Source organism: Ambystoma mexicanum, chromosome 12 (genome assembly GCF_040938575.1).
Source record: "Ambystoma mexicanum isolate Mex_15411 chromosome 12, UKY_AmexF1_1, whole genome shotgun sequence".
Lineage (NCBI taxonomy): Eukaryota > Metazoa > Chordata > Amphibia > Caudata > Ambystomatidae > Ambystoma > Ambystoma mexicanum.
In genome coordinates, this window is record NC_090936.1 from 52,981,301 (window position 1) to 53,007,827 (window position 26,527).

At 47.5% G+C, this 26,527-nt stretch overlaps 1 protein-coding gene across 1 annotated transcript in view; it reads right to left on the bottom strand.

The window, feature by feature from the left end:
- CTTNBP2 (cortactin binding protein 2) overlaps nucleotides 1-26,527 on the bottom strand; it is a 592,842-nt gene that overhangs the window by 244,005 nt on the left and 322,310 nt on the right. Inside the window, exon 5 of the mRNA XM_069627945.1 lies at nucleotides 26,304-26,507. Within this exon, the coding sequence (XP_069484046.1) occupies nucleotides 26,304-26,507 (204 nt within the window). The remainder of the gene's footprint in view (nucleotides 1-26,303; nucleotides 26,508-26,527) is intronic.

Genomic DNA, 26,527 nt, shown 5'->3' on the forward strand with positions numbered 1-26,527 from the left:
TCCTGCGAGACAGAGCATGCTGGTGTCCACAGTCTGTCCGAGGATGTACACCTGAAAGGGTGCAGACGCCACGGCAGACAAGCCGAAGCTGTAATAAGCAGCTGCTGCGACAAGGCAGGTGAGCCTCGCATGGCCAACACGGAGCCCAGTTGAGTCATCACATAAGATACTCTGCTCTGCCTATGCCTTGGTGAGAAGGAGGAGGGGGAGCCTCTCCCAGCCAGCGCTGAGCCTAGCTAACAGTTTGCATAAGCGATGCCATGCCAACGGTGAAGCCCAATTTCAGAGGAGGAAATACCTGTCATGGCCCCTAGTCGAGGGCCACTACCTTTATCATCCAAAGGGCCCAAATGGACACAGTCCTGGCACCTTTGGCGCCAGGCTCATATGAAAGTGTGCTCTGCACACTTTGTGTCTAGGGCATGTGCATCCAGGCCGGGTGTGGCCATTAAGAAACATTGGAGGGCACGTGTAGAAGTCTGTGGGAGGGGCAAGGTGGAGCCACAAGGCGGGGCTAAAGGGGAGTGGCTGGGGCCAGGCTATTTAAGCCAGCCCCACACGCATGCAAGCGCTTTGTGTTAGTCTGCTTTCTGCTGCGTAACGCTAACCGCCGCCTGAAGCGCTCTTACCTTTTTCCAGCTCATCATCTCAGCACGCATCTCATCAGGTTCCTGAACTTCCTCTTCAGCGCGCACCTACTTGACTCCAGCCACACCATCGCTTGAAGCACAGCTTACCTAATTCCAACACTGCATCTTCACCGCGCATTTTACCTGCCTCCCGCAATACCATCACTCAACGCGCAGCTTACCTGACTTCCGCAACTCCATCACCGGGCGCATCCCATCTTACCTGATTCCCATTGTCATTAGAGTTGGAGCGCATCCTCACCTGTTCCGAGCATCTAGCTAGGCGGGAGCCTTCTTCTTGGCCAGCATCCTCACGGATCCAGCAATCGCCTGCAGGTCTTCGGATAGTCGCTCCTCATCTGGCGCCGCCACCATCCCTGCAAGAGAAAAGGAACACACAAGGTTAGAAACTGCATGAATACCTTACACTTGGTCGCACAACACATAAACCTTGCCTACAACCTTGGAACCCTACTTATCTTCTAAGTGGGGACTGCGCAACCCCCTCTGTCTCCATTTGGACTCACTTCCAACACCGGGACTCCGCGTGGCCATCTTCACACCTATTGGGGAGAGAAAAGACATTACAAGGGATACGGACAACAATCATTGGGAAGAGACATTGCAAAAGGATACGGACAATAATCATTGGAAAAAGACATTGCAAAAAGATAGGACAATAATCATTGTTACGAACACTTACCTTCAATGTGGTTCGGTCACAGCCAGTCTGGGCCGCCACGCACACGGACCAGTGAAGCAACTAGATCCATCAACGGCACCCCTGCTGGTGAGAAGCAGGACGAAGAGCTCATCCTCACAAGAAAACAGGTGAGACTATATGGGTAAACGCATGCTCACCTCATTCTGGAACAAAGGGTTTGAGGGGAATCACAATCCAATCGCAGCATTCTCACTGCCTCTCGTCTTCTCTCAGGGGCAGTGCCAGCAACCAGAGCAGTCCACACTACAGCAGCTGGGGAAAGAGGCTGATCCAGGGGAGCCAAGTCCAGAGAGGGCTCCAACCGTGCCCCAACGCCTCCGCAGAGACCAAGTGAGCATAACAATACCTTGTTAAACTGAAGGAGAGACAGCAGCAAACCTGCACACAATGCTACATTCATTGATGAACCGGTCCGATGCAACGCCTGTCCCGCGGAGCACCACCAGAAGCAAACAGGCACGTGGTGACACCAGAGGAAAGGGAGGCGGGCAAAAGAAAGAGAAAGCATCCGAGAAGGGGCGATACAACAGTGAAGAGCCCCATAGTGGGGAGAAAGAGAAAATACCTTTGAGGATGAAATGAATCCCAGAAAAGCTCCGGAATTGAGAGAAACAGAAAACTTCACAGATTGGGGAGAAACAAAGAGCACTCCCGAGTGGAGAGGGAGATCAAGAAAAGCCCCAGAGTGGGGAAAAGAGAAGAAGATCCGAGCGTGGGGAAAGGACAGCAATCATCCCCAGAAGCGGGGAAAGTAAGGCGAATCCCAAGTAGAAGGAAAGAGAGAACACCAGAAAGTGGGTGAGAAAAGTAAAGACTGAAAGACTCCCAGAGTGGGAGGAGGTGGAACGAGACTTGACTTGGAATTCTTGGGGAGTTCCTAAAACACAGGAAAGATCATATGTGAAGTGGAACTGTGAGCAAAAGGACATCACGGAAGAAGGGACAGGAGTAGCAGTCAGAAGTTAGGCCCTCGTTTTGACATAACTAAGCCCTTTATGATGAATCAAGGGAATTTGTTCCTTCTCCCCAAGGGGGAATCCCCCTGTGAGGCTAGGGAGGTGAGCCTGCTCCGCAACACCCTCCCTTGGGGTCGATGCAAGTGGGACCTCACCGAGAGAGAGTCTTTGGGGACAAGGGCTCCCATTCCGTAAGCAACTCCCTGATGCCCTCCATGTGATGACCTATATGGAACTATCTAATACACCAAATCATTATAGTTTCCATGACTTGGACGAAGATAAAGTAGACGTATATCGTTATCAAAGAGAAAAAGAAGCTGTCCCTTTAAATCACAATCTCTAATAGACTGTGGCGAGTACGTTGAAGATACAGGAGATGCCAACTAGAGGCAGAGAAAGAGAGGAAGGCAGAGACAGACAGTGGAAGCCCCCTGAACGAAGAACACCTGAAGGAGGCAGAGCTGACGCAGACGGCAATCCCCACGAAGTGCAGAACTGCTTCGAGTTGAAGGAGTATGCGCTGGAAGCCTGGCGTGTTAGGGAAACCGAGAGCCAAGACAGCTGGATCAGAGAGCTCTGTGGTGGCATGACCACAAAGTAATTGTGGTGGGCAGGCATTGACACCACCGCAGAGAGAAAGCACATAAAAAACTGATTACCCAAAGTGGTATCGAGAAGCCAAACAGGAAACAGAGAAACGCACACAAAACAGACATCATGGAAAGTGAATCGAAACGCAAACTGAAGAAAGGCCAAGGTCCCAAGTACCAACTGGAGAAATTCCCCTACAAGACTGAATGTAAAAGGGGGAATGGGAATACCAGGAAGCCAAAAGGGACTTGTTAAAGAAGTAACAAACTCATCCCAGGAGTGTAATGAACTCATGGTGGCAACAGTAAAGACAGACAAAAGTGATCACAGTTCAAGGGTGTTTATTAAACTGTATGCAGGTTGTATAAACGCCTAATCTAAAACTAAATCTAAGATGGGAGCAAGCGTCGACCATCAAATGAAAATAAGGTTGTCCTAGTGGCGTTGTGTCAAATAAAAAAGGACCTATACTAAGAAACCTATTGCCAAACCTTACGACTAATACAAAATGGGTGTGGGATGGTTTTCAAGAAAAGAAAGAAGTGTTCACAAATAATATGTCAGGATGCGGTAGCTTGTGTCTCCTTTCCCCATGTTTTGGTCTCAGGGCAAGGTGGGATCTTGAAGCACAGTACAGTCTCGAGCTTCCCCAGCACGAGACGAGAGTTCCACTTGCAGCTATCAGGGTCTCTTGAAAGTCTCTTGCCTTCGAGGGCCTGATGTATTCAAATAACAAAAACAAACGTTCCTTCAACAAAATGAACGTTTGTTTGTTTCCTGGGTTCACTTAGGCTAAGGATTCCTCAACCGTGGGTCCACGTCTTCCGGGCGCTGACCCCCCTTTACTTTCTGCCTCTCTCCTCGGGGTTCACTATGGCGTGTCCTTTGACTTACAAATCTTAATGTCCTTTTAAACAGTTCCAGTGGACATCCTTCCGCCGGTTACACCTTTGTCAACACATTGTTTCTCGGGACATTAGACTTTGCCCCCTTCTCGTCAGCATCCCTCTTCCAGGTTCACTCTTGCCAACTTCACCTTTACATTTACTTTCAATGTTGCTTGCCTTGCTTTCTTTATAGTCCTTAGGTCAAAGGCTTTTGGCTATACAGGAATTTTACATGACCTCCTGTATGACCACTTTGACCCATCTTGGCGGCTCTCCTATGGCCTTCTAGTATCTGTAGTTTTTACTCAAATGCGGATGGATCGGGTTTGTTGGAGCAGCACCCATCTGGTGCCGGTCCCCTTCTGCAGGTGGTCTCCCTCTTTTCAATCTTACAGTTCTTTGAACTTCTTTTGTTCTGCCACTTCGCGACTTTCATTAATCACAGCCCGATTCTGATCGGTTCTCCCCTCGACTCACCGGCTGTGATGAACCGCTTGGCTTTCCTCGTAACTGGAGTAAATGTCGGTACCACGGTAGCAGAAGTCTCCCTTGCTCCAGCTTATCAGCGCTGATACACTGTGTGTACCGTTAACATCTGCTGCAACACACTTAGCTATTGTCCTTGGTTTTACGATTTCCTCTGCAGAGGTTTTGCGGGTCTACGTCGAAAAGGGCATGGTCCTGTCTCTCCTTGTCAGCCTCTCAATATTCGCCACCTTTCTCCTCCTCTTGAACTTCCGTTCTGGCTAGCTGTCGCGTTGTGCGGTCTACCTTGCCTGTACTGATTTTGATCAATTGCCTGACTTTGCCTGACCCTTGTATTGGAACATGTCAGGTAAACGGCTCTGGTGTTAGTCAGTTTTCTTGTGTGTCATGTGAAAATGTTCACGTCGGAAAAGGGGTGGGGGGGCAGTGGGTTTGAATGTCCAATGTGGGAGGATGGGGAAAAGGTGTTGAAAGAAGGGGGATATCGTGTCTCATCGGCCGGTGTCCCACTCCCTGAGGACCCCCCCATCAAGGAGATCCTCCCTCACTGGTCCACCCTCACGAACTAGATCCAATAGGGATGGCTGTTGCCTGGATACCTGGATGGCAGATCCCCGGGGACTAGTTAGGGAGACACCTTCAGGTTTCTCACAGTAGAAATAACAAAAGTATGGAAAACAAGTTGGTAACTTTGAACTATATTAATGTGGCAAGGAGAAATACAGAAAGCATCAAGAGTGAAAGGAATAGAATGGGAGTGCTGGTACCTTGGGAAAAGGGGAGATCACTCAATATCCAAGAGATAGAAAGTGTAGCACAATAAAGAGACACAATTGGGAACGAAAGACCAGAGTGGTCCCGAATATAAACCTTATACAAGAAAGCCAACTTTGGGAAAAGAGGAATCATAAGTATTTGGATAACAAAAACCTCAGAGAAAAGGACCTTATACAAGTACACTCCGAATCCGATAATAAAGAGAGAAAGATTTTGACAAGACCAAGGAAGAACCCCAACAAAGAGGAGAAAAAGATAATCAATATCCTAAGGGAGTTGAATAAACGAATACAGAGAACAACAAGAGACTATTTAAGGATTGTATATTTATTAGATCTCAGAAAAGAAGAGAACATAAGTGTAAAAGCACAACTATCAGGAGTCTGTGTCCGCCTTCAGACTCTTGTGAGACAGGCATGGTATCAAGAGATGACACAATCAACAGAATTCAAGTTTCTAAGAGCTTTATTAAAATGTCGGGATGTTACAAGGCCTAGCCTGCCCTATAACTAAGGTAGGGATTTATCCTGCCTAAAGAAAACTCAGGAAAGTCTGTGTCTATATGTTCAAATCAACGTTCTGTCTGTGTCCCAAATCTATGCTTGCCCTCACTCTAGAAATAAACCAAGTGTGGGATTATTCTTAACCAAAGTAGTGTTCTAAAGTAAAGTCTCAGTTGCTCTCAGCTTAAGTCCTTCTTGGGCCTTTTACCTCAGACTCTATACAATTTCAATAGCTGTCTGTTTCACCAATGTCCAACCAGGACTTGAGGTTCCCTTCCTCAACTTCAATATAATACAGTTCACAGAAAAGGAAGATCTTGAGATTTCCCTTCCCCAAGGTAAAGTTTCACAGTTCCTTTGAGTCTCAGGGTTCTCTTCGCCAAGATTCCAATGTAGTTCCTATTCTAAAGTCATTTGTTGAATGGTCAATGTTAGAAAACAAAAGGTTCACTTTTTTTGCCATCTGTCTTGTCTTATCAAGTAGTTCACAGTTTCAGTGGCGTACTTACACTGTCCTTTCCTGGTCATCAATTAAGGTCCCCTGGTCTAGACGCAGTTATCAGACCACACGGTCCACCCATTAAAGGTCACGCAACCAGGAACCCTATGCTTCTGTTTGACCTGCTTCAGGATGACTGTGATCTTTATAATAGAGAACTCCCTGGTCTAGGCGCAGCTCAGACTGCAGGGTCCACCGATTAGGGGTCGTGCAACACTAAGTCTCTCCTTGGATTTATTTAGCCCCTAGGCTCTTCTGCCTTGGGTTTTCCACACTGGTCTTTTGTTTTGGCTAGTGCACCCCTTTTCTGCACCAGTCCTTGCTTTGCCACGAGTTCACAAATCTTCCTCACATTTGTAGTTCGAATAGTTAAGCATTTATTCAATTTGCCACTTGTTATAATTTTAATACTTAAGTATTTATTCACGCTGCAATTTATCTTCCAAGTGTTAGTTTGATACTCAATATCACTTACACTCCAAAAAGCCATTTTCATTTAGTTCAGTATTCAAAAGAATTCCCATTCACTTGTGCTTATGGACCGTTACTTCCCTGGGATCCTCATGAAAGAGCTTTGGGCTTCTGTGTCCTCTAATGCTCACCGGCTATTTACATCTCCCCAGTGGCAGTCTCACCTCTTCAGTAGTCGGGCAGCAGACCACGTTGATTCTGCTTTCCCGCCGGACAGGTCCTTGCACATGCTGGCTTCTGGACTCCTCGCAATGAACGTGGACCGCGTTCGTTCTGCGTCCAGCTCCTTTCTGCAGCAGATCAGTTATTTGGCAGCTCCGTCTCCCTGCCTTTGCTTCTGAAGGCTCCCGGTCCTTCAACCTCCATGCAACCTGTCTTTCTTGCGTCCTGCAGGTCTTCCGGGATCGTGGCCGGTCTTCAGGATGTCTGGTCACGCGCTGGCCCGTCGGTTCTTCATTTCCTCCTTCTCCCTTCACATAGTTGCCTCTCCTTCCTTTTTACACCCGAGCACGATTAAGGAGTCGCAGGTGTGTGCTGTTAACTTGAATTCCCTGACTATAATGAGTCCAATTAATATGACATGCCTGATCTTCAGTACAGCATGCTCTTACACCTCGCTTCTTCGTCTAAGTACAAGAGTGGTGTTGGTCATAGGAAATGTGCATTGTTCCTAGTTGATCTTTCCTCTTATCAGTACTTAGTGGCCATTTACAAGGAGAGATAGGGAATAAGTGAACAAAGCCCAGAAGGGATGGTGAGTCTATATTAGGAAAGGGGGTTACCATGTCTCGCCACCCGGCACTCTCTCCCCAATGACGCTCCACCCAAGTGATCCCCCCCTCGCTTGTATACGCTAGGGTCGGGATCCAAGAGGGATGGCTTTTCCCTGGCCACATGCGTAGAGTTTCCCTGGGGTGTGGATGCGAGAATACCTTCAGGTTTCTCACACTCTCCACACCTTCTATTTTTGTTATTGTAACTTAGATGTTTTTTCTTTAAGGAATGGGGACAGAGATAGATTAAAACGGGATTCTGGATGGAGAACTGCTAATAGTTTATGGACATTCTGACGAGCAACGTTCTTCTATCTTTTTTTATATAATAGGGTTAAACTAATAGGGACAGGTCGTTTTGAAGCCGATAAAATAAAGTTATACCATGTTGCATTATCAGAGTCCTGATTCTGACCTACAATACAACACACACGCACCACCCTCTCAGACCTTCACACTCTCGCTATACTCCAGGCATCTCCTCCACCTCCTTCGCCACCTGCTATACACTGCTCGCTGGCCTCTTGCTCCACCTCCTTTGCTCCCAACCTCAACCAAACACCTTTCTCACTCTTTTGAACTTGCTGGCATTTCTTAACCCAGAGAACCTGGTTGTAGAGTTCCTCCCGGCTCCCATTGGTTCTCCATATCAAATGTTCCCTTTGCCCAATCTCTGGCTAAGCTATTCCCATGGGGGTGGAGACTTCCCCTAAAAGTTTTTAAGAAGCCTTCTAGCCCCGCCCCCTTTTTAGTCCCCATTTGTGGGGTGGCATAGGTGTGCTCAGGCTGCTCAGTTTCCCTATGGTTCTCCTCATATTTTGGTGGCTTGGCTTTGACTGGGTTTGGGGAGGATTTCTGTGTATCCTCCTGCAGTCTCTTTTTACTCTGTCCGATTGCTGTTGCCCCACCATTCCCATGGGGTCCATTTGGGATAGGTGGGTCAGGTGTTGGGTGTTGCATTGTTTTGGGCAAGCAAAATCCCATTCCATTCAATTGGTGGTCTCAATTCCATTTCCCTGGTTCCAACCGTGTTTTCCTGGTTGCATGCAGGTATATTCTGGGAGTTGCGGTTCTGAAAAGCAAGAAAAGTAGACTTACTAAGGACAGAGGCTGATGGGCATTGCGGCAGGGACATTGGTACCATTGGTACCAATCTCCCTCCACATCTTCAAGCACTCTAGAGGTGTGGGGAATGGATTCTGTCTTAACCTATCTCCTTGTTTTGACAGGGTCACATCACTGACCCTGTGCCAACACACTTTTGTAAATCCATTCATTTCGCACATTCACTCCCATACACGTACACACGTACAGATACAAACAATTGCATGCACACATTAATTCATACATAAAATACATTTCTTTTCTTACCTGCAGCCCAAACGGCCCTCTAGCTCCCGTGCAGTATGCACCAGGAAGCAGAGAGAGTTTCTTGTACCTGAGGGCATGCGCAGGGAAGCGGGAGCGCCTCTTTGATGTCACCCAAGGAGACAAACATGCTGGGAGGTACACAAGTGCCCCTATACACATTTAGGCATGCAGGTCACCAGCCTGCATACCCAATGCGCCGTGTAAGGCTGGGGAAGCAAAACACCCCCAGACCCACATGGCCCATTTAGCATGCATGCTGGGGAACTAAAACTGTCAAAGGGAAACTATGTTTCCCCTTTGACCGTTAAAGCCATACCAGGAGTGCTCTCTCAGCTGCTTGTTGGAGCTGTGGGAGCACTCATTCTTTTCACTGGGCTGGTTTTGGCTCAACCATAATGGACAACAGTGGTTGATTGGTGCTCCATCGCCCATTATGGACGAGCCACCTCTGATAGTTGTGCCACATTAACCTATCCATGTTGCTGTATGATGAATGCTGATGGAGCAGAAATTATGCTGAATATCACCACAGCCCACATTTACTTCTAGTCATTCTACCATCTTTACACCCCTCGGACTCTGACATTTTCCGATAGTGCTTACTTCTACTTCAAGAGGACCTAATCCTCGACTCCCACTGATCCTCCTCCTGCCTTAACATAGTTGACTTCAAGCTACCCTTAATCTGAATATACACAGGGACAGCTGGAGCCAAGGCAAAGTAGTGGGAGACCAGAACCACCACCCACAGAATGCACCTGGGCTCAACCTGGAAAACACACCCCTGAGTCAGGGGAATGGAGGTGTGACTAGAATTGGAATTAACTGGAATGTTCTCTTCTCAAAAGGACAGATTTCCAACACCCAACCCAACAACCTCAGACGGTTCCCAGGACAATGGAGACACAATAGTAAAAGCACAGAGAATGGAAGGAGACAATGGGGGAGACATGGCAAACTTTTCCATCCCAGGTTAGAAGCAAAACTCACCAGACCTTCAAGATAATTGCAGCCAGATTACATGACTGACTGCCTGCACAAGAATGGAGATTGAAAAGGGGCTAGGGTCAGAAGCCTTCTTAATGATATCCAGGTGAAGTCCTGGCCCCTAGGGGAATAGCTCGGCTAGCGATTGGTCAAGTGGAACAGAAGACAAAGATCCAATTGGAGCCAATATTCTGACAGTAATGTTCACCTGGCAATCGTGTACCGATATTTAAGAATCATTGCAGGTTGAAGTAAACTGGACGGACCACCCCAATCTGGGAACCCTTAATGTTTTGTAAATACCTATTCCTTTTCTAATAAAAAGTGAACAATTAATAATTGACATGAGATTCTTGGAGCAAGGTCAATGCATTGTGGAAGTGGCAGGCATCTAGCTCATCCTCTGCCAAACTGGCCTGCCGCCTACACCAAAGGCAAAATCGTCTTTCCATCTGCTCCAAGAAGAGGGCTCATGTTCAAGCCTGCATTTCTAGAGCGACCAATAACACGGCAGAACTTTTTTAAATCTGCAAGGAACTTGCTAATCCTACCGCAGTCTCCTCCTCCCTCCCAGGACCTCTGCTCTGCACTGGCCAGCCACTTTTCCTCCAGAACTCTGGACATCCTGTCCTCTCTGTCATCTGCTCACCCCCCCTTCTCTCTCCTCCCTTTCCCCCATACTCTCCGCCTTCTCTCCCGTTGCACCAGATGGGATCTCTAGAGTTGTCCACTCTATGAATGTCTCCTCTAAACAGGTGATCCCCTGCTCCTCCAGAACCATCAAGGACAACATTACCTCTCTCGCCCCAGAATTGGCTGACCTATGCAACCACTCCTTTGCCACTGGCTCCATCCCTCAACCCCTTAAGCACTCTCTTGTGCACCCTCTCCTAAAAGGCAGCCAGCTTACCTTTCTTGCCCAGCTAACTAACACCCTCCATCATCCCTTTTTTGGGCAAACTCATGGAGAAGTTGGTCATCCCCCAACTGACCCTCCACACCGAAGTGGCTGGCTGCCTCAATGACCACCAGTCCAGTTTCAGGGCAGATAGAGGCAAAGAAACTGCTGTCCTGAACACCCATGAAGAACTACTCTCTAACCTGGACTCTGCACTCCCTTGGTTCTGATCCTCCTTGATCTTTCTTCTGCCTTTGACACAGTCAACCAATCTTTCCTCATAAACCGTCTCCATGATACCCTACGCATCACAGAGAGGGCACTGACGTGGCTTACCTCCTTCCTATCAAACAGATCTATCAAACAGATCTACGCAAGTGCAAATGGGTCCTTTTCTCTATTCCGCCACACTGTCTATCTGTCGCAGCCCCCAAGGCTCTATCATATTGCCATGGCTATTCAACATCTACCTGGCCCCTCTTGCCCACCTGATCTCCACTTTCTCTCCTCATTTCCAGTGTTATACAGATGACGCACACAGCTCTCTTTCAAGCTGCCTTCCTCTACCTCCTCCTCCTCCTCCCTCATACTTGACTGATATTCAGGCATGGTGCTCTCTGCCAATGATCTCTGCCCTACTACCAGTAAAGATAGAGATCCTTCTCATTTGGACACCTGCTCCTTGGTTTCCCCCACTCGCTCGCCAGACTCCTTGGGTCCCCTCCCCTCAACCACCTGTGAGGCAAACACGTTGGGATCATCTTTGACTCATCTCTCTTGTTCTCTCCACACATTACATACCTTGCCAAGAAGTCCAACTTGCAGCTTCACTTCCTCATGGGGCATACTCCCCTTCCTCACCTTCCCCCAGAAGCTCAATGTCTCCAGAGCCCTGGTTCTCTCTAGGCTGGACCACTGCAACAGCCTCTTTCCTCCCTTTGCCCCCTTCAAATAATCCAGAATAGGACTGCAAGACTTATCCTTGGCCTCAAGCCCAGGGATTGCATCTCTCCAGCCCTAAAATCTCTCCACTGGCTCACAGTGACCGCAAGGATCAAATTCAAGACCCTTTGCATCATCCACAAGGCTGTCATCATCCTATGATCCCATCGTCCTCAAGTCCTTCTGTCCTCTGGCTCCAACTCTCTGCAGGTCAACCGCTTCTCCAAGCGGAGGGTGGGAGGTAGATCCCTTTCCTCGACTGGCTCCTCCCTCTGGAACAGTCTCCCTCCCCCTTCAGACCTCAGCCAGATCTTCTTAAGTTCCTGAAACTTCTCAAAACTCTCCCACTCCCTGTCATGACCTACAGAACACGCACCTTTTGGACTTCCTGGTCCTTGTCTCAACGGGGCTTACGCTCCCTGGTACTCCCAACATGGCCGTCCACTGTGAAACACCTTCCTCGCTCTACACATTGGACATAGCGTGCTCTATTAATAGACCACGCCTCCCGCGGTTCCGCGCATCTCAATGCTATTGCGAAGTAGCGACCAGACGTGTGCTCCGTAGCTCGCGGTGTTGTTTTCCTTGGTTCTTTCCCAGCCAACCCCATTCCTAGTCCCTTTCCTTCCTTTCTTGATTCCTGGACTCGTGTGCTGAGTAGCGCACTCTGTAAATATCCCGGATTCCTGGATCTTTGCAACCCGGAACTTTGAACGCACGCTGGAGTCGGAAGAGACTCGTGCAGCCTTATTCAAGACCCGATCCGTCCGCAAGAAGGCATCGATCAAGAAATCCAGCAAAGATCGAACTCCGGTGAGAAGAGGGGAACTCCTTGACAGTTTGAGACGCCACCCGACCGAACTCGATATGGACATGGAAGCGGCCGTCCAGGACCTGATGCGTGGCATACAAGAGCTATCAACCGAGGTGCAGAATCTAAAGGCGGAAAACGCCACTCTCAAACAATTAGTTCTATCCCGTGATTCTGCCACAAAATAAAGTGTGTTGCTGGGCGGCATAGTGGACAAATTCGATGGGTCGGCAAAAACCCTTCGCGGATTCCTGGATTCATGTTTGGTCCACTTTACTTTTAAGCCCTATTACTTTTCGACTCCCAGGGCTAAGGTGGGGTTCATAATTTCCCACCTTTCAGGAAACGCCTTAACAGGGGCTACGCCCCTCGTTAATTCCGGCGATGCTCTCCTAGATGACTATGATGGGTTCATACAAGCCCTTAAGACCATGTTTGACTGTCCAGAGCAGGTCTATAGTGCCCAGGAACGCCTGTTAGACTTTCAGCAAGGATCCCAGGATATGCTCACCTATGTAACCCGATTCAAGCAATTAGTCAAGGAAGCTGATTGGTCCGCTGAGCGAGTTTTACCCTTTTCAGGAGAGGACTGAATGAGGAGATTAAGGACGAGTTGGCCAGAGTGGCTCGCCCAAACTCATTCCAGGCACTAATGGACCTTGCCATGCAAATAGATTTCCGTATCCAGGAAAGGAACGCAGAGAAGAAGAAATCCAGAGGTAATCCTTCGAAGGTGTCCTTTGAGAGTACCACCAAGACGGACACAAACCCAGGCTCAGTCTCTGAACCAGAACCCATGCAGTTAGGAGCCTTCCGTGGACCTATATCCCGCAAGAAAGGATGAGAAGGATTCATACGGGGTTGTGCATGTATTGTGCCTCAGACAAACACTTGGTTAGGGAGTGTCCTCAAGCCCCTCCTCTGCGCTCGGGAAACGCCAGCTACCGATCCTAGATGGAGCAGAGCTTCGGGAGAGAGATGTTTGCTCCACATCATTTCCATCCTTGAACTCCCCTGGACAAAACCATTTGGTGATACTACAGGCCTTCCTATCGCCCTCCAAGAATAAGACCTATCCCATTCTGGCCTTGGTAGACTGTGGAGCTATGGGAATTTTCATTGATCAAGATTGGGTTGTTAGTCATCATATTCCATACGAGACACGAAGCACCATGGAAGCAATCGACGGAAGACCCCTCACTTCAGGACCCATAAGCCTGCAGACAAAAGAGATCCAGCTTTCTATAAACCATCACAAAGAGCGGATTACATTCGACATCATTAAGTCCGCTCATTACCCCATGGTATTGGGTATGCCCTGGTTACAGAAGCACAATCCGTATATCAATTGGACAGCAGGATCACTATTCCTAGGCTCAGAGTTTTGTATGTCCCACTGTCTATTCCTGGATCCCTCCTCGACACCCCCCAAAGAACCACCAAGAGACCAGCAAACACCACTCATGGTTTCCAATATCATACAAGTCCCAGAGGCCTATCAGGGATATGCTGATGTATTTTCAACTGCCATAGTCCAGGCCTTACCCCCTCACAGACCTGAAGACTGCGCCATAGATACAGATCCCTCAGCAGTGATTCCCTTCGGCAGAATGTTCATCCTTTCCGAACCTGAGAAAAAGGCCCTCCGAAAATACCTGGATACCAACCTTGAAAACGGCACCATAAGACCCTCAAAGTCTCCAGCGGGTGCTTCGTTGTTCTTTGTTCCCAAGAAGTACACCAAGGAACTCAGACCTTGCCTCGACTATCGTGGCTTAAATCAATGCACCCTCAAAGATGGGTATCCACTGCCCCTAATCTCGGATATCCTGGAAGCTGTGAGAGGCGCCGTAATATTCACGAAGTTGGATCTCCGGGGTGCCTATCATTTGATCTGTGTGCGGGAAGGAGACAAATGGAAAACAGCCTTTAGAACACCCTTTGGTCACTATGAATATCTAGTCATGCCCTTTGGACTAGCTAATGCCCCTGCAGTTTTTCAATGTTTTATGGATAGGGTGTTTTCTGACATGTTATTCCTCTTCGTCATTGACTATCTGGACGACATATTGATCTTTTCCAAGGATCCTCTAAAGCATGAAGAACATGTAAAGGCAGTATTACAACGACTCCGTGAACACAAACTTTTAGCCAACCCCGAAAAATAATTGTTTCACGTTACTTCTGTTAACTACCTAGGATTCATCCTTAGCCCAGAAGGAATTGGTATGGACCATTCAAAGGTAAAGGCCATACTTGCATGGCCTGCTCACACGTCAGTGAAACAAGTTCAATCCTTCCTGGGGCTTGCCAACTTCTACCGGAAGTTCATATCCACCTTTTCTGAAATCGCTCAGCCGATCGTTGCTCTCTTGAAGAAAGACACCCCCTTTATCTGGTCTACACCGCAAGATAAGGCATTCCAACGTTTAAAGACAGAGTTCACGCAAGCCCCCATCTTGGCCCAACCCGACATAAATCGACCATTCCTAGTGGAAACGGATGCCTCTAACTACGCCATAGGAGCGGTCTTGAAGCAGGAACTTGATGATAAACTCGAACACCCCATTGCTTACCTTTCACGAACCCTGACTCCCAGTGTGACACATTACCACGTCCTGGAAAAGGAACTGTTAGCCATCCGCCAAGCCTTCACTGAATGGCGACATCTACTTCTGGGTGCTAGATATCCATTTCAGGTCCGCACGGACCATCGGAATCTTCAAATTCTACAGTCATTGGAGTCTAGGAACAGTCGTCAGGCGCGTTGGGCCTACTTCTTTGCCCAGTACCAGTTCGACATCACTCATGTTCCCGGATCACAAAACCTGATTGCTGATGCCTTATCTCGACGTCCTGACTATGTAGCTACTGAAGACAGGGCCTATCCTAAGATGTTTCCCCACACGATCTTTGTAGCTCAAGCAGTCAATCTCCTGGAAGAAATTTGAGTGCAAACCCAATCCTCTGATCTCTGGAAGGATATTTCAAGGAGGAATCAATGCAACCTAAGAGTTGAGGAAGGATATTTATTCAAGGACAATGCACTGGTCATTCCTAAACAGAAATTACAACAAAGAATAATAAACCTCTGTCATGATACCCTTCACTCCGGACATCGTGGCATAACCAACACCCTCCGTCTCATACAAAGACAGTTTTGGTGGCCTGGAATGAAAACCAACGTACAGCAGTACATCAAAGCTTGTACTATCTGTAGTCAAAATAAACATGATAACAAGAGACTGGCGGGTCTTCTACTGCAACCTACACTGCCAACAAGGCCATGGGAATTCATTGCTACAGACTTCATTGTGGAATGACCACCTTCCCGAGGATACACGACCATCATGGTTACCATAGACTTGTTCACTCATATGGCTCATTTTACACCCCTGTGTAAGCTACCATCCATGTACAAGCTTGCTGGAATCTTCCTGGAACACATATTCTGCTTGCATGGACTTCCTTCCAAGATTATATCTGATCGAGGACCTCAATACGTCTCTCATTTCTGGAAACATCTCTGTCGCATTTTGGGAATCCAACGCGCCCTTTCATCTGGTTATCATCCCCAAACCAACGGGGCCACAGAATGTGCTAATCAGACCCTGGAGCAGTATCTTCGATGTTTCGCCACCAAGGTTCAGGATGACTGGTCGTTCCTGATACCCGTGGCTGAATTCGCCTACAACAATTCTGATCATTCAGCACTTAAGACCAGTCCCTTTTATTGTAGCCAAGGTTTCCATCCATCGGTTCTACCCTCTGTTCTCCCTCATCCTACACCAGTACCTACTGTCGACTCCTGGATAGAAACCCTCATCAACATACACCAGGAGGCCAAAGAAAACATAGAGAAGGCCAGAACACAGACTAAGAGGTATGCAGATTCCAAAAGAAGACCAGGCTGTTCTTATGCAATTGGTGATCAAGTCTGGTTGTCCTCGAAATTACTACCCCGACATCTACGGCCAAACAAGTTGGCCCCTCGGTACTATGGCCCATTTCCCATCAAGGAAATTATCAATCCAGTTCCATACCGGATCAGACTACCAGACTCCTGGAAGAAAATTCACCCAGTATTTCACACATCCTTATTAAAACCCTACACCCAATCCTCCCGGAAATCCTGCCGACCTCCTCCTCTTCTGGTCGACAACCAATTGGAATATGAAGTGTCCCGAATATGTGACTCCAGGTATAAACAGGGTCAGCTTCAATACCTGGTTGAATGGAAAGGATATCCTCCTAGTGAAAGAACCTGGGAACCACTTTCTAATCTCAAGGCCCCTTGACTGCTCAGAAGATTTCACCTTATACACCCGGGCAAACCCGATGGAACGGGTCTTCGGAGGAGGCATGCTGTCATGACCTACAGAACACGCCCCTTTTGGACTTCCTGGTCCTTGTCTCAACGGGCTTACACTCCCTGGTACTCCCGACATGGCCGTCCACTGTGAAACACCTTCCTCGCTCTACACGTTGGACGTAGCGTGTTCTATTAATAGACCACACCTCCCGCGGCTCCGCGCGTCTTAATGCTATTGTGAAGTAGCGACCAGACATGTGCTCCGTAGTTCGCGGTATTGATTTCCTTGGTTCTTACCCAGCCAACCCCATTCCTAGTCCCTTTCCTTCCTTTCTTGATTCCTGGACTCGTGTGCTGAGTAGCGCACTCTGTAAATATCCTGGATTCCTGAATCTTTGCATCCCGGAACTTTGAAAGCACGCTGGAGTCGGAAGAGACTCGTGCAGCCTTATTCAAGACCCGATCCGTCCGCAAGAAGGCATCGACCAAGAAATCCAGCAAAGATCGAACTCAGGTGAGAAGGGGGGGGGGGACTCCTTGACACTCCCGTGCTAACTCTCCATCTGCCACAGCGACTGGGGCCTGGTCCCTTCAGAGTCTTACAGGGGCCATACCACAGCCACAAGTCCCCCCATCATCATTTGCCAGCACTTGCCCTCGGGATCCCTTTCGTGGACTAGCCCATCTTGGTCCTCCCTGTTCACTGCACTCATCCTCCTTTTCCCCCTTTTCCCATGGCACTTGCCACCTTGGCTGCCCAGCACTTGCCCGCCCTCCCTTCCCTGGTGGCATCCCACTCCTGCACTTCTACCTCTGTACCTTCCCCCTTGCACTTACCACCTTGTCATGCACTTTCACGGTAGGATGTTCACAAATGCAATTAAACTGTTTTGTGGTGTTCTACTTTTGTGATTCCCATGTCCCCCCTATTCATCCCCCCATGTTGTCTTGTGGCGCCTGGAAATACTTGTGTATAGGCGCCATACAAATGTCCAATAAATACATGAAATAAATAAACCCTGTATGCACAATGTGATTATGGGGTGGCCATGGGGCTCTCATGATAGAAATATAGGGAACAAACACTGACCTCTTAAAAGCAAGGATCAGTGCATTTCTATAGGCAGCCAATCACCATGTAGAGGCGGGGTTGTCCTCGATGTGTTGATATGGTTAAAAGCTTGGCAATGGAATAGACACTTCCAAAATGGCTGAAGGAGTGCCAAAATGGCTGAAGGAGTGCATAATTAACTGCCTATTTAGGTCGATCCTTAACCAAAAAGAAAAGAAAGCACGCTTGCTTCCAGTTCTAAAAATGAAAAGTGTATTATTAAACTATACATGGAGGCTCTTGCAAATACCCTGCAATGGGCACGATCTAGCTGGGCGTTCTGATGAAGACATTGAAGGGCTGAAAATAAACATATGCGCGCCTATTCCCAGCTGGCTGCATTGCGAAGGCAGGGCATTGCAAATGTCATACCGAGAAAGGAAGAAAGGGCCTTTTCAAAGCATTCCTTTTCTTTGCTCCAATATTGTTTGATTGCTGTGTCAAACAACAGGATAGAAAATGAACAGTGGAGGGGCGGCACGCATCCAGTAGGCTTCCAAATGCTTTCTTCTCATGCATCTTACATAACAATACAATGATTCCATGATTGCATCAAACTGAGAGTGATCTAGCTTATATGGTGAGCAATACTGGACATGATCCCACCAGTCACTTGTCCATCGCTGACATGGATGTCCATAGTATTTTTGATATTTACTTTCCAAAGGTATTTGATATGGTATGATATGATATTTGTAACGCGCCTATACACAAGTGTTTCAAGGCGCGCAATAGCACCTATGAGTCATCTGTTAAACACTTAGTTCATTCTTATAATATAATGGTCAGTGCTAAACAGCTATTCCTATCATTTCAGGTATTTTGAATTGCACAACTTTCAAGGAAATTATTTCATGGCTCTGGTATTAGTTCACAGGTTATTTTCCCCTTCTACTTGTAATATGTGTAATTTCACAGTCGAATGGAAACTCCTTCCTCCACAAAAATGCATTGTATCTAACAGCAACTTGTTCTCATAATGAGAACACTTTTTCCCCACTTAGCAAGCCCCACCCACCTGGTGCCTTCCCGGTTGCCGCTCTTTTTCCCTGCTTAAGGAGTCCTCCAGACTCTTTTCCTTTGCAGATGGGGAGCAGGTGCAAGTGGATCTAGGTCACCTGGCCTAAGCCCCGCCCACCTGGCACCTTCCAGGTTGCCTCTCTTTTTCCCCACTTAGCAAGCCCCGCCCACCTGGTGCCTTCCTGGTTGCCGCTCTTTTTCCCTACTTAAGGAGCCCTCAAGCCTCTTTTCCGTTGCAGATGTGGAGCAGGTGCAAGTGGATCTAGGTCACCTGGCCTAAGCCCCACCCACATTCTTAGCCCTGCCTCTTCCTTCCAGCTCTTAACTCTTAGATCAAGGGTGTCTCTCGCCCGGGCATCCGAAGTGAAGGGCAGATGAAGAAAAGGGCGATTCCTGTTCGGACCAGGAGGACCCAGGGCCTGACCCACTGCACAGACAGCAGGTAGGCATGCACCAACATGTGTTTACTCCCTCTGTCCCCACAGGCCATCCCCAACCCATCTAGTCCCCCTGTGATGTTCCCTTGTGCCCCGCTCCCTTCTCGCACACATGAGTTGCCTGTTTTGCTGGATTCTTCTACCCTGCTCACTTGTTTTGTCCCCCCCCTCCCTTTCTGCACCCCTCTCCCTCACCTTTTGTTTTTCTCCGGCTCTACCAGAAATGTCGTCAGGCCTACTACGGTAGTCGCCTGTCTGTTTCAATTTCCTTCCCACTCTCCACCTCCCTTCCTTATCTATGTCTTAACTCTTGCACTATCTGAAATGTCGTCAGGCCGAATACGATAGTTAATTTCACATACTTACTGTCATGGCCTGTAAGAATGCCATTGTATTTTCCCTTGTTCCCTCCCTTGCCTTGAAGCGCTTTGAAACACATTGTGTATAGGCGCTACATAAAACTATCATATCATATCATATGAATGCAATATCTATCTTATTCTCCCACTTTCTGAGAGTGTATCACTACACGCGTAATATGCCAATAGTGCCGTCTCAGAGTTCTGTGACAACAACAGGCAACTCAGCTTTGTAGTTTAACATTTCACACAGACCCCTTTATGGCATTATAAGATCAATACAGAATGTGCTCTGAAACGCATTGTATGTAACAGAAACCTGTTCTCATAATGCAATATCTATCTTATTCTCCCACTTTCTGTGTCACTATGATCTGAGGCTATGCCAATTATTCTCTACTTTCAAGAAGGACTTGAAAACTAAGCTGTTTGGATGTATTCCTGTCAACTTCAGCGCTGCTTTCGGGCCAGGCTCGGAATAAGAGCCTACCCTCTTTCCTAGGCACAGTCTCTTCTGTATATCTGTTATGATTGTATGTTGTACGTCCTGTTAGCACTATTATGCCTTTGGGCCTGTGACATGCGCTTTATAAACATAAATAAATAAATAAACTACACACATAATATGCCAATAGTGCCGTCTCAGAGTTCTCCCTTGGATGTGAAGCACGGCAGCATGGAGAGCATAACATGGTGTCTTATTAACATTGCTAAGACCAGCAGCAATGAAAAACTGCAGCTGTACATTAGAAATGTAAAAATGGAACTCGTGGAACCTGGTTTGACACACAAGGAGCATGCTCCATTTGAGTCATGCATGTCAATGTGTGTTTGTGTTTTGAACCTGCCTATACCTATAGGACTTGTAAAGACGGCTTTCCTGTGGGAGGATTGTAGGGGGTCACCCTAATTATGGTAAACAGGGAAGACACTGAGAGGTTAGCCAAAACCCAATCAAGGTAGAGTGGAAGCGCAGTCAAAGCTTAGTCTCGGGAAAAGTGTGAGAGTGGTTTGGGGCTACAAAGAGTCCACACAGAGCAACACCAACAATTCAAGTTAACCAGTACGTCTATGCAATTACAATTATTTATTAGGCCTTTCAAAACACACCAAGCATAAAAATAAAAAATCATCATAGACAAATATTGTACTAAAAACATATCACACATTTGCCTTTTAGAGATAACACCACATACCACTAGGCAACCAGTAAGTAATTAAATGCAAGAAAAACAGTGGATCACAACCCATGTTAACTGCATCTTGTGAAGTCCAGCCCTAAGATGTATGAGGCCTTGTACCCAAAAGTCACAAGTCCTACTATGGTTTCTCCAGATAAGTTATTCAGAACTGATGCAGGGGGCTGTGGTGGTGCATGAAAAGGTCTTTAAAGTAAGGCAAGTGTTTACTTCCAAACAGTTAAGTGCTGTGACAAATCCCTTGATGTTGTCACTTCCTCCTTAGGGGGGGGACCCTTCCCATGTGGCCAGGGAGGTGAGGCCGCTACCCGTTAGTCCCCCTGGGGGTGGTACTCAGCGGGAGGATCCCACGAGAGGGGACCCCCTCTGTGGAGGAAGGGACGACTATCAAGGGAGAATGCGGTATAACAACTACCACTCTACCACCAAAAACACATCCCCACACACTGTTGGGACCAAAACACTCCCATCCTCTTTACATCCTTTATGTATAAGTATAAGAAAAACTATACTGTGACGAAGAAGAGTAAGGCATACTTAGAAAGCTATAGCTCTGTAGATACTGGCATGAGGAAGAAGAGAAGAGAAATTAAAAGCCCTTCACGGAACCAAAGCAAACATACTAGCTCTCATCCACACATGAACCGGCCAAATATAAAAAGAGAGGAAGGACTTCCCTCGTTGTCTGATCCTCCCTGGAGGACCCGCAGGCTGGAGGGAGCTGCTGTGCGGAGAACAGGGACCGAAGGGGACTGCAACGCTGGCAAGACAGCAGGCGCGTCCCAGCGGTGCATGCTGCTGAGACACCAGGACCACAGCGGGAGAAAGAGATATTCAGCGGTGAGCTGGAGAGCGGAAGGAGGAGCCAGTGTGCCTGCGAGGGACCCAGGGCTGTGGAACCGCGGCACAACTGCCAATGGCGAGAGAAGCTGGGAGCTGGAGAGAGAAGCAACTCACAGAGCAGGGATAAGGAGCAAGCGCCTGTGGTTGAGAGAATCCAGAGGGAGACTGTTAGTGAATTGGGATTTGCTCTACGGAGCAGGGGGCATAGAAAAGACCCCTTAGGGGCGAAGTTGAACGAAGTCAGGGCAAAGGAGAAATCCCCAGGGTGAAACCAGTTGCTGAGAACAATCAGTCAGAGTGCAAGATTCGTCATCTTCCTCATACCAGCACTTGGAAGAATCCCGGAGGGCTTTATGTGCCAAATAGTGCATGGCAGGTTAGTGAACCAGGCCTGATCAAGAGAGATTATAAACTTCAAAAAGAGGTCTGGGACCCGAATGCTGAAATGATTGAAGAGTTGTATATGAGAAACAGTGCTTGGCAGGATCATGAACCCGGCCTGAGTGAGAGACATTATAAGGCTGACAAAGGGGTCTGGGAACCACAAAACTGGAAGAGAAAGCCAGAGGAAGAGTGAGAGTTATCCTTTGGCAGAAGTCAAGAGAAGACCAGCCGAAGAAGGATATATCCTCTGGCAAAATCACAGACATCATTGGGAATATTGAAAGAGCCTAAGAAAGGCTTGGGGAAGGGAGATATTTTTCCCCATCTTTGTGGAGCTGTGAAGAGTTGCCTCGGAAGGCCTGGGGAAGGGCAACCCCCTGCCACCACCTTTCTGGAACCACATTGAAAGGCCTAGTGATAGCCAGGGGAGAGCGATACTCCCCAAACAGTCATAAACTGCCTAAAACCACCCAGAACGAAAAAAAACCACCTTCCTGGATTCAGGGTGAAACTAGTTATATAGTTTTCTTTTTAGAGTTTAAGGGATGGAAACGGGATTGGGCCATAGGACAGTGGACTATAATGTTCTTTTGATGGACATTCTGACACCATCCTTAGCTATGTTTGAGGCAGGGAAGTCCCACTTAGTTATAGGGACATACAAGGGTTCTTTCTTATTTTCTGTTAGATCCAAGTGTATGCCCACAAGCATGCCACCTTTGTGTCCTGTGTCAACTTCTGCACCCTTACAATACCCCACTCTATCCTGCTACAAAGGTAAGTCTTAGGATGGGATCCCTGACCCAGGCTCGATGATTATAGGCCAGGCAAGAGGGAGTTTAGGAACAAGGATTCACCACCCGAAGGAAGACAGGGGGTTGGGGGCGTGACAGAAACAGGCATGTTCACTTACCCCCCCTGACTCTGATTCTTCTTCGATGCCCACGGGCTGTTGTGCACTTTAAAAATACTAATAAATAAATAAAATATATAAATAAGGTGACACAGTAGGTCTTCCGTAATTCACCGACACTCCAATCTCCTGTCCTTGGTTCGGGTGAGGGGAGCAGATGTCACTTTTTGTGTTGTGAGCTGGTTGCGAGCCTCACCAGATGGTTACAGGTAACTTCTTGAAGAAGATCCCCAAATAAATAAAAGATGCCCACCTCAGCAGTAGAGACTTCAGGACACCTCACAGAACTGCACAAGGATGGTTCCAGCAGAGGAAACCACAGTAAGGCAGTGACAGGCGATCTTCCAGCTGTGAACACAGAAGCAGTTCCAGCTCAGCTTCCCTTGTCATGAGAAGGCTGATATTGTTAGGACAAATGACTTATGGCATTAGCTGAAGATCCTGTGAGTCCCAAGACTCTGCTCTGAACCACGATGGCTGCAGCACGGTAGCCCATTGGGGAGCTGGTCAGTCAACTGGTTCATCCAAAGACACTTCTGAAGGCTTCCAAGGTATGGACCCGTGAGTAGAGGGTTGACACTGGTTGTTCCCACCGGTCCAAGAGTCGAAGCCCCAACAATCTTCTGAGATCAGGCAGAGGAGCAGGTCTTCACAGGCCAATCACTGGAGTTGATACTGGTCGACTGCAGGCATCATGATAGGGTCGTTGGTCGGCTGCGTTTCTTCGTAGAAATCTTGGTTCCATCTATGATCTGTCGAATAGCTGCAGGAGCCCTCCTTTTATCCAGGATTAAGGCTTGGAGCTAGCCCAAGCCCACCAATGGTAAGGATCTGCAGCATTCAAACAGGTGGACAACCACTGGTCATCACAGCCATCCAGGAACAGACTTTCGGGCACCAGAGAATGTGGTCTGTGACCAGACAGTCCCATCCCCCTCCTCTGGCTCACACACACAAAGCCCACTTGCCTGCAAAAGAAGCAGCTTTCAACGGGAAAGGGGCTCCCATATCTGGCTATCCGCTAGATCTGACCCACCGCCTTCTCATGCCATCTGATCCTCGCCACCACCTCGTCGGCTACCACCTAGCCTGCCAACCTGCACTGCCTTGTATTGTACTGCCTTGTGATCTTAATGTGATTGATTGTAACTGTATCCATGCCATTCATTTATCTATCTGCCATAAGGTAAGCGCCCGGTTGCCCTCGGGCCTGGTGTGCTATACAAATAAATGAAATGGAAATACAAATATATGGCATTTCCGGACCTAAAAAGGCCAATAGAAAAGATGGCCAAAGAACAAGCAGAAATGTCAGGGTGCTAGCCACCTTTAGTAGCCATTGGTGGTAAATGCAAAAGCGCAGAAGAGAATTATCACAAAAACAGTATAAATCCCACGGCTACCAACAGCTTGTCTTATGTACATCATCAAAGAAACCAAAAAGTCATCAGCCAAAATGTTATAATGACACAAAGCATCTCAACTGCACTTCACTGTAATGTGATGTGTGCAATTGTACAAATATGAGAATTTCAAAAGAGAGACAAAATCTCTCCGTAATTACAGTGTCAGGGACTCGCCAGTTTTCCCCATAAGAATGAGTAGAATAGGCAAGGGAAGAAAAGCAGAAGGCTTTACTGACCACCCAAAGGCAGGACCGGCTTCAAAAATAAGTAAGAGACTTTATTGGAATCTATGGAGGACAAGGTGCAAAAAGAAAACCTTAACTAACAGGACTCCATAAATGGGGAATAATACCACCCCAAAATCTCAAGGATCTATTTCCATTTCCCAAACGGTAGTGTGGAGGTAACAATAACAGATTATAGCGAAATTACCACAGGCAATTGTATTTCAAACTATTCAATTTATTTGTCTAATTTGTCAACATACCTTCAGTTATCCCTGCGCGTATACCTCCCCTCTCGAGCTCTCCGCTCCTCTACCTCTAGCTCCCTCAGGGTCAGTCGTTTTTCAAAGAAACAAGCTGGGGGTAGATCTCTGTCTTTGTCTGGGGCCTCCCTCAGGAACAGCCTCCCTGCCACTCTAAAAATTGCGGGGAACCATCTCCGGTTCCGGAAACACCTCAAGACCTTCCTCTTTTCTTCTGCCTTCACCCCTGATTCTGTTCTCCCTCGGCACCGTGCACCTAGCTGCCTTCTGTTCTCCAGGCCCAGGGACTTGCTCACCCTGACACCCCCCCCCCCCGCACTTCCTATGGGCCACCCCTTGCACAGGGCTCTGTATCTGTACCCATACAGTCCCCCCTTCTTTCTTCCCGCACTTATCAGACCTACCCAGTCTGCTACCTTATACCCAGTACTTGCCATTTGCTGACTGGCTGACTGCACTACCACTGTTTGTTGCCTTTATTACTTATTAATTTATTATTATATATCTGTTTTCTCCTTGCTCTGCACTCTCCTTTTCTCCCCCTTCCATGCACTTTTCCCCTCCCCCTTTCCCATGCACTTGCACGTTCTCAATGGCACTGGGCCTAGTAAGATCGTTGTTTTGTTCTCCCCTATTCCCCTTGCCTTGCCTTGTCGCGCTCTGAAACAATTGTGTATGAGCGCGATAGAAATAAAATATCAATATCATATGTCCATACCACAGATTCCTGAGCCGTTCTAGAAGAATGGTATTTCTCAATTTTTTCGACCAACCATTTGGCTGCATTTCTATCTTTTTTTTTTAAAACTAAAAAAAGATACATGGTGGGTTTGGGTTAGGTATACAGAAAGGGGGGGGGGCTTGAAAAGTGTCTCCCTCTGCTTTCTGCCAAAAAAAAAAACCTATCTAAAACGCTAAAAATAATTCAGTGTATTGTAATTTGGCCCCAAAAAAATAATAATCAAGGAATCTTCATAGATTATGAGGAATGGCTGATATGATATGATAGGTTATTTATAACACGCTTAATACCGAGAGGTTTCTAAGCATGGACTGGGGGATCAAACCTGTGTTGCTCCATGCCGTCTTGCACGTTGCCCCTGAGCTATCCTCCTGAGGCACCTCGATTCGAACTTCATGCTAGCAGAAAAAAATTCATCATAACCAGTAGACCAGTGGCACCTCTCCAGATCCATTACAACATATCTACAGTCGTTAAATAATGTAGCACAACCAGGATTATTGAATATACCATAAAATGGAAAATATGTGTATGAAATGTACAAATCCCGTTAAACTTGTCCTATGTAAATTCATGTGCGCCTAGCGATCAGTATTTAAAACTCAGAAGAGGCTTCTCGCCACTTATCAGACTTTACCTTACTATACAAGCCTGCGGATTAATGCGATTTCATGAACAATAATTTGAGAGTTAATGCAAGTTTACATTTGGGTTTGCCAAGTGCTGTGATTGTGTTTGAAAGATCACTCTAATGACAGAGAATTGAAAATGAATGCCATTACCTGTTTGTCCATTCGCAGCAGCAGCACACAAGGCAGAGCATCCATCTTCACAGAAGTCATTAAGATTCGTTCCTTCTTCATTAAGCAGCATTGACAATAAAGTGACATTTCCCTGGGCAGCAGCTTGGTGAAGAAGGGTGGGCCTGCCACCCAGGGGGACAGGACCACCACTCGTTAGCAAGGGGGTTAGGGAGGGAGACCAGCCTGTGAGTTAAAGCGACACA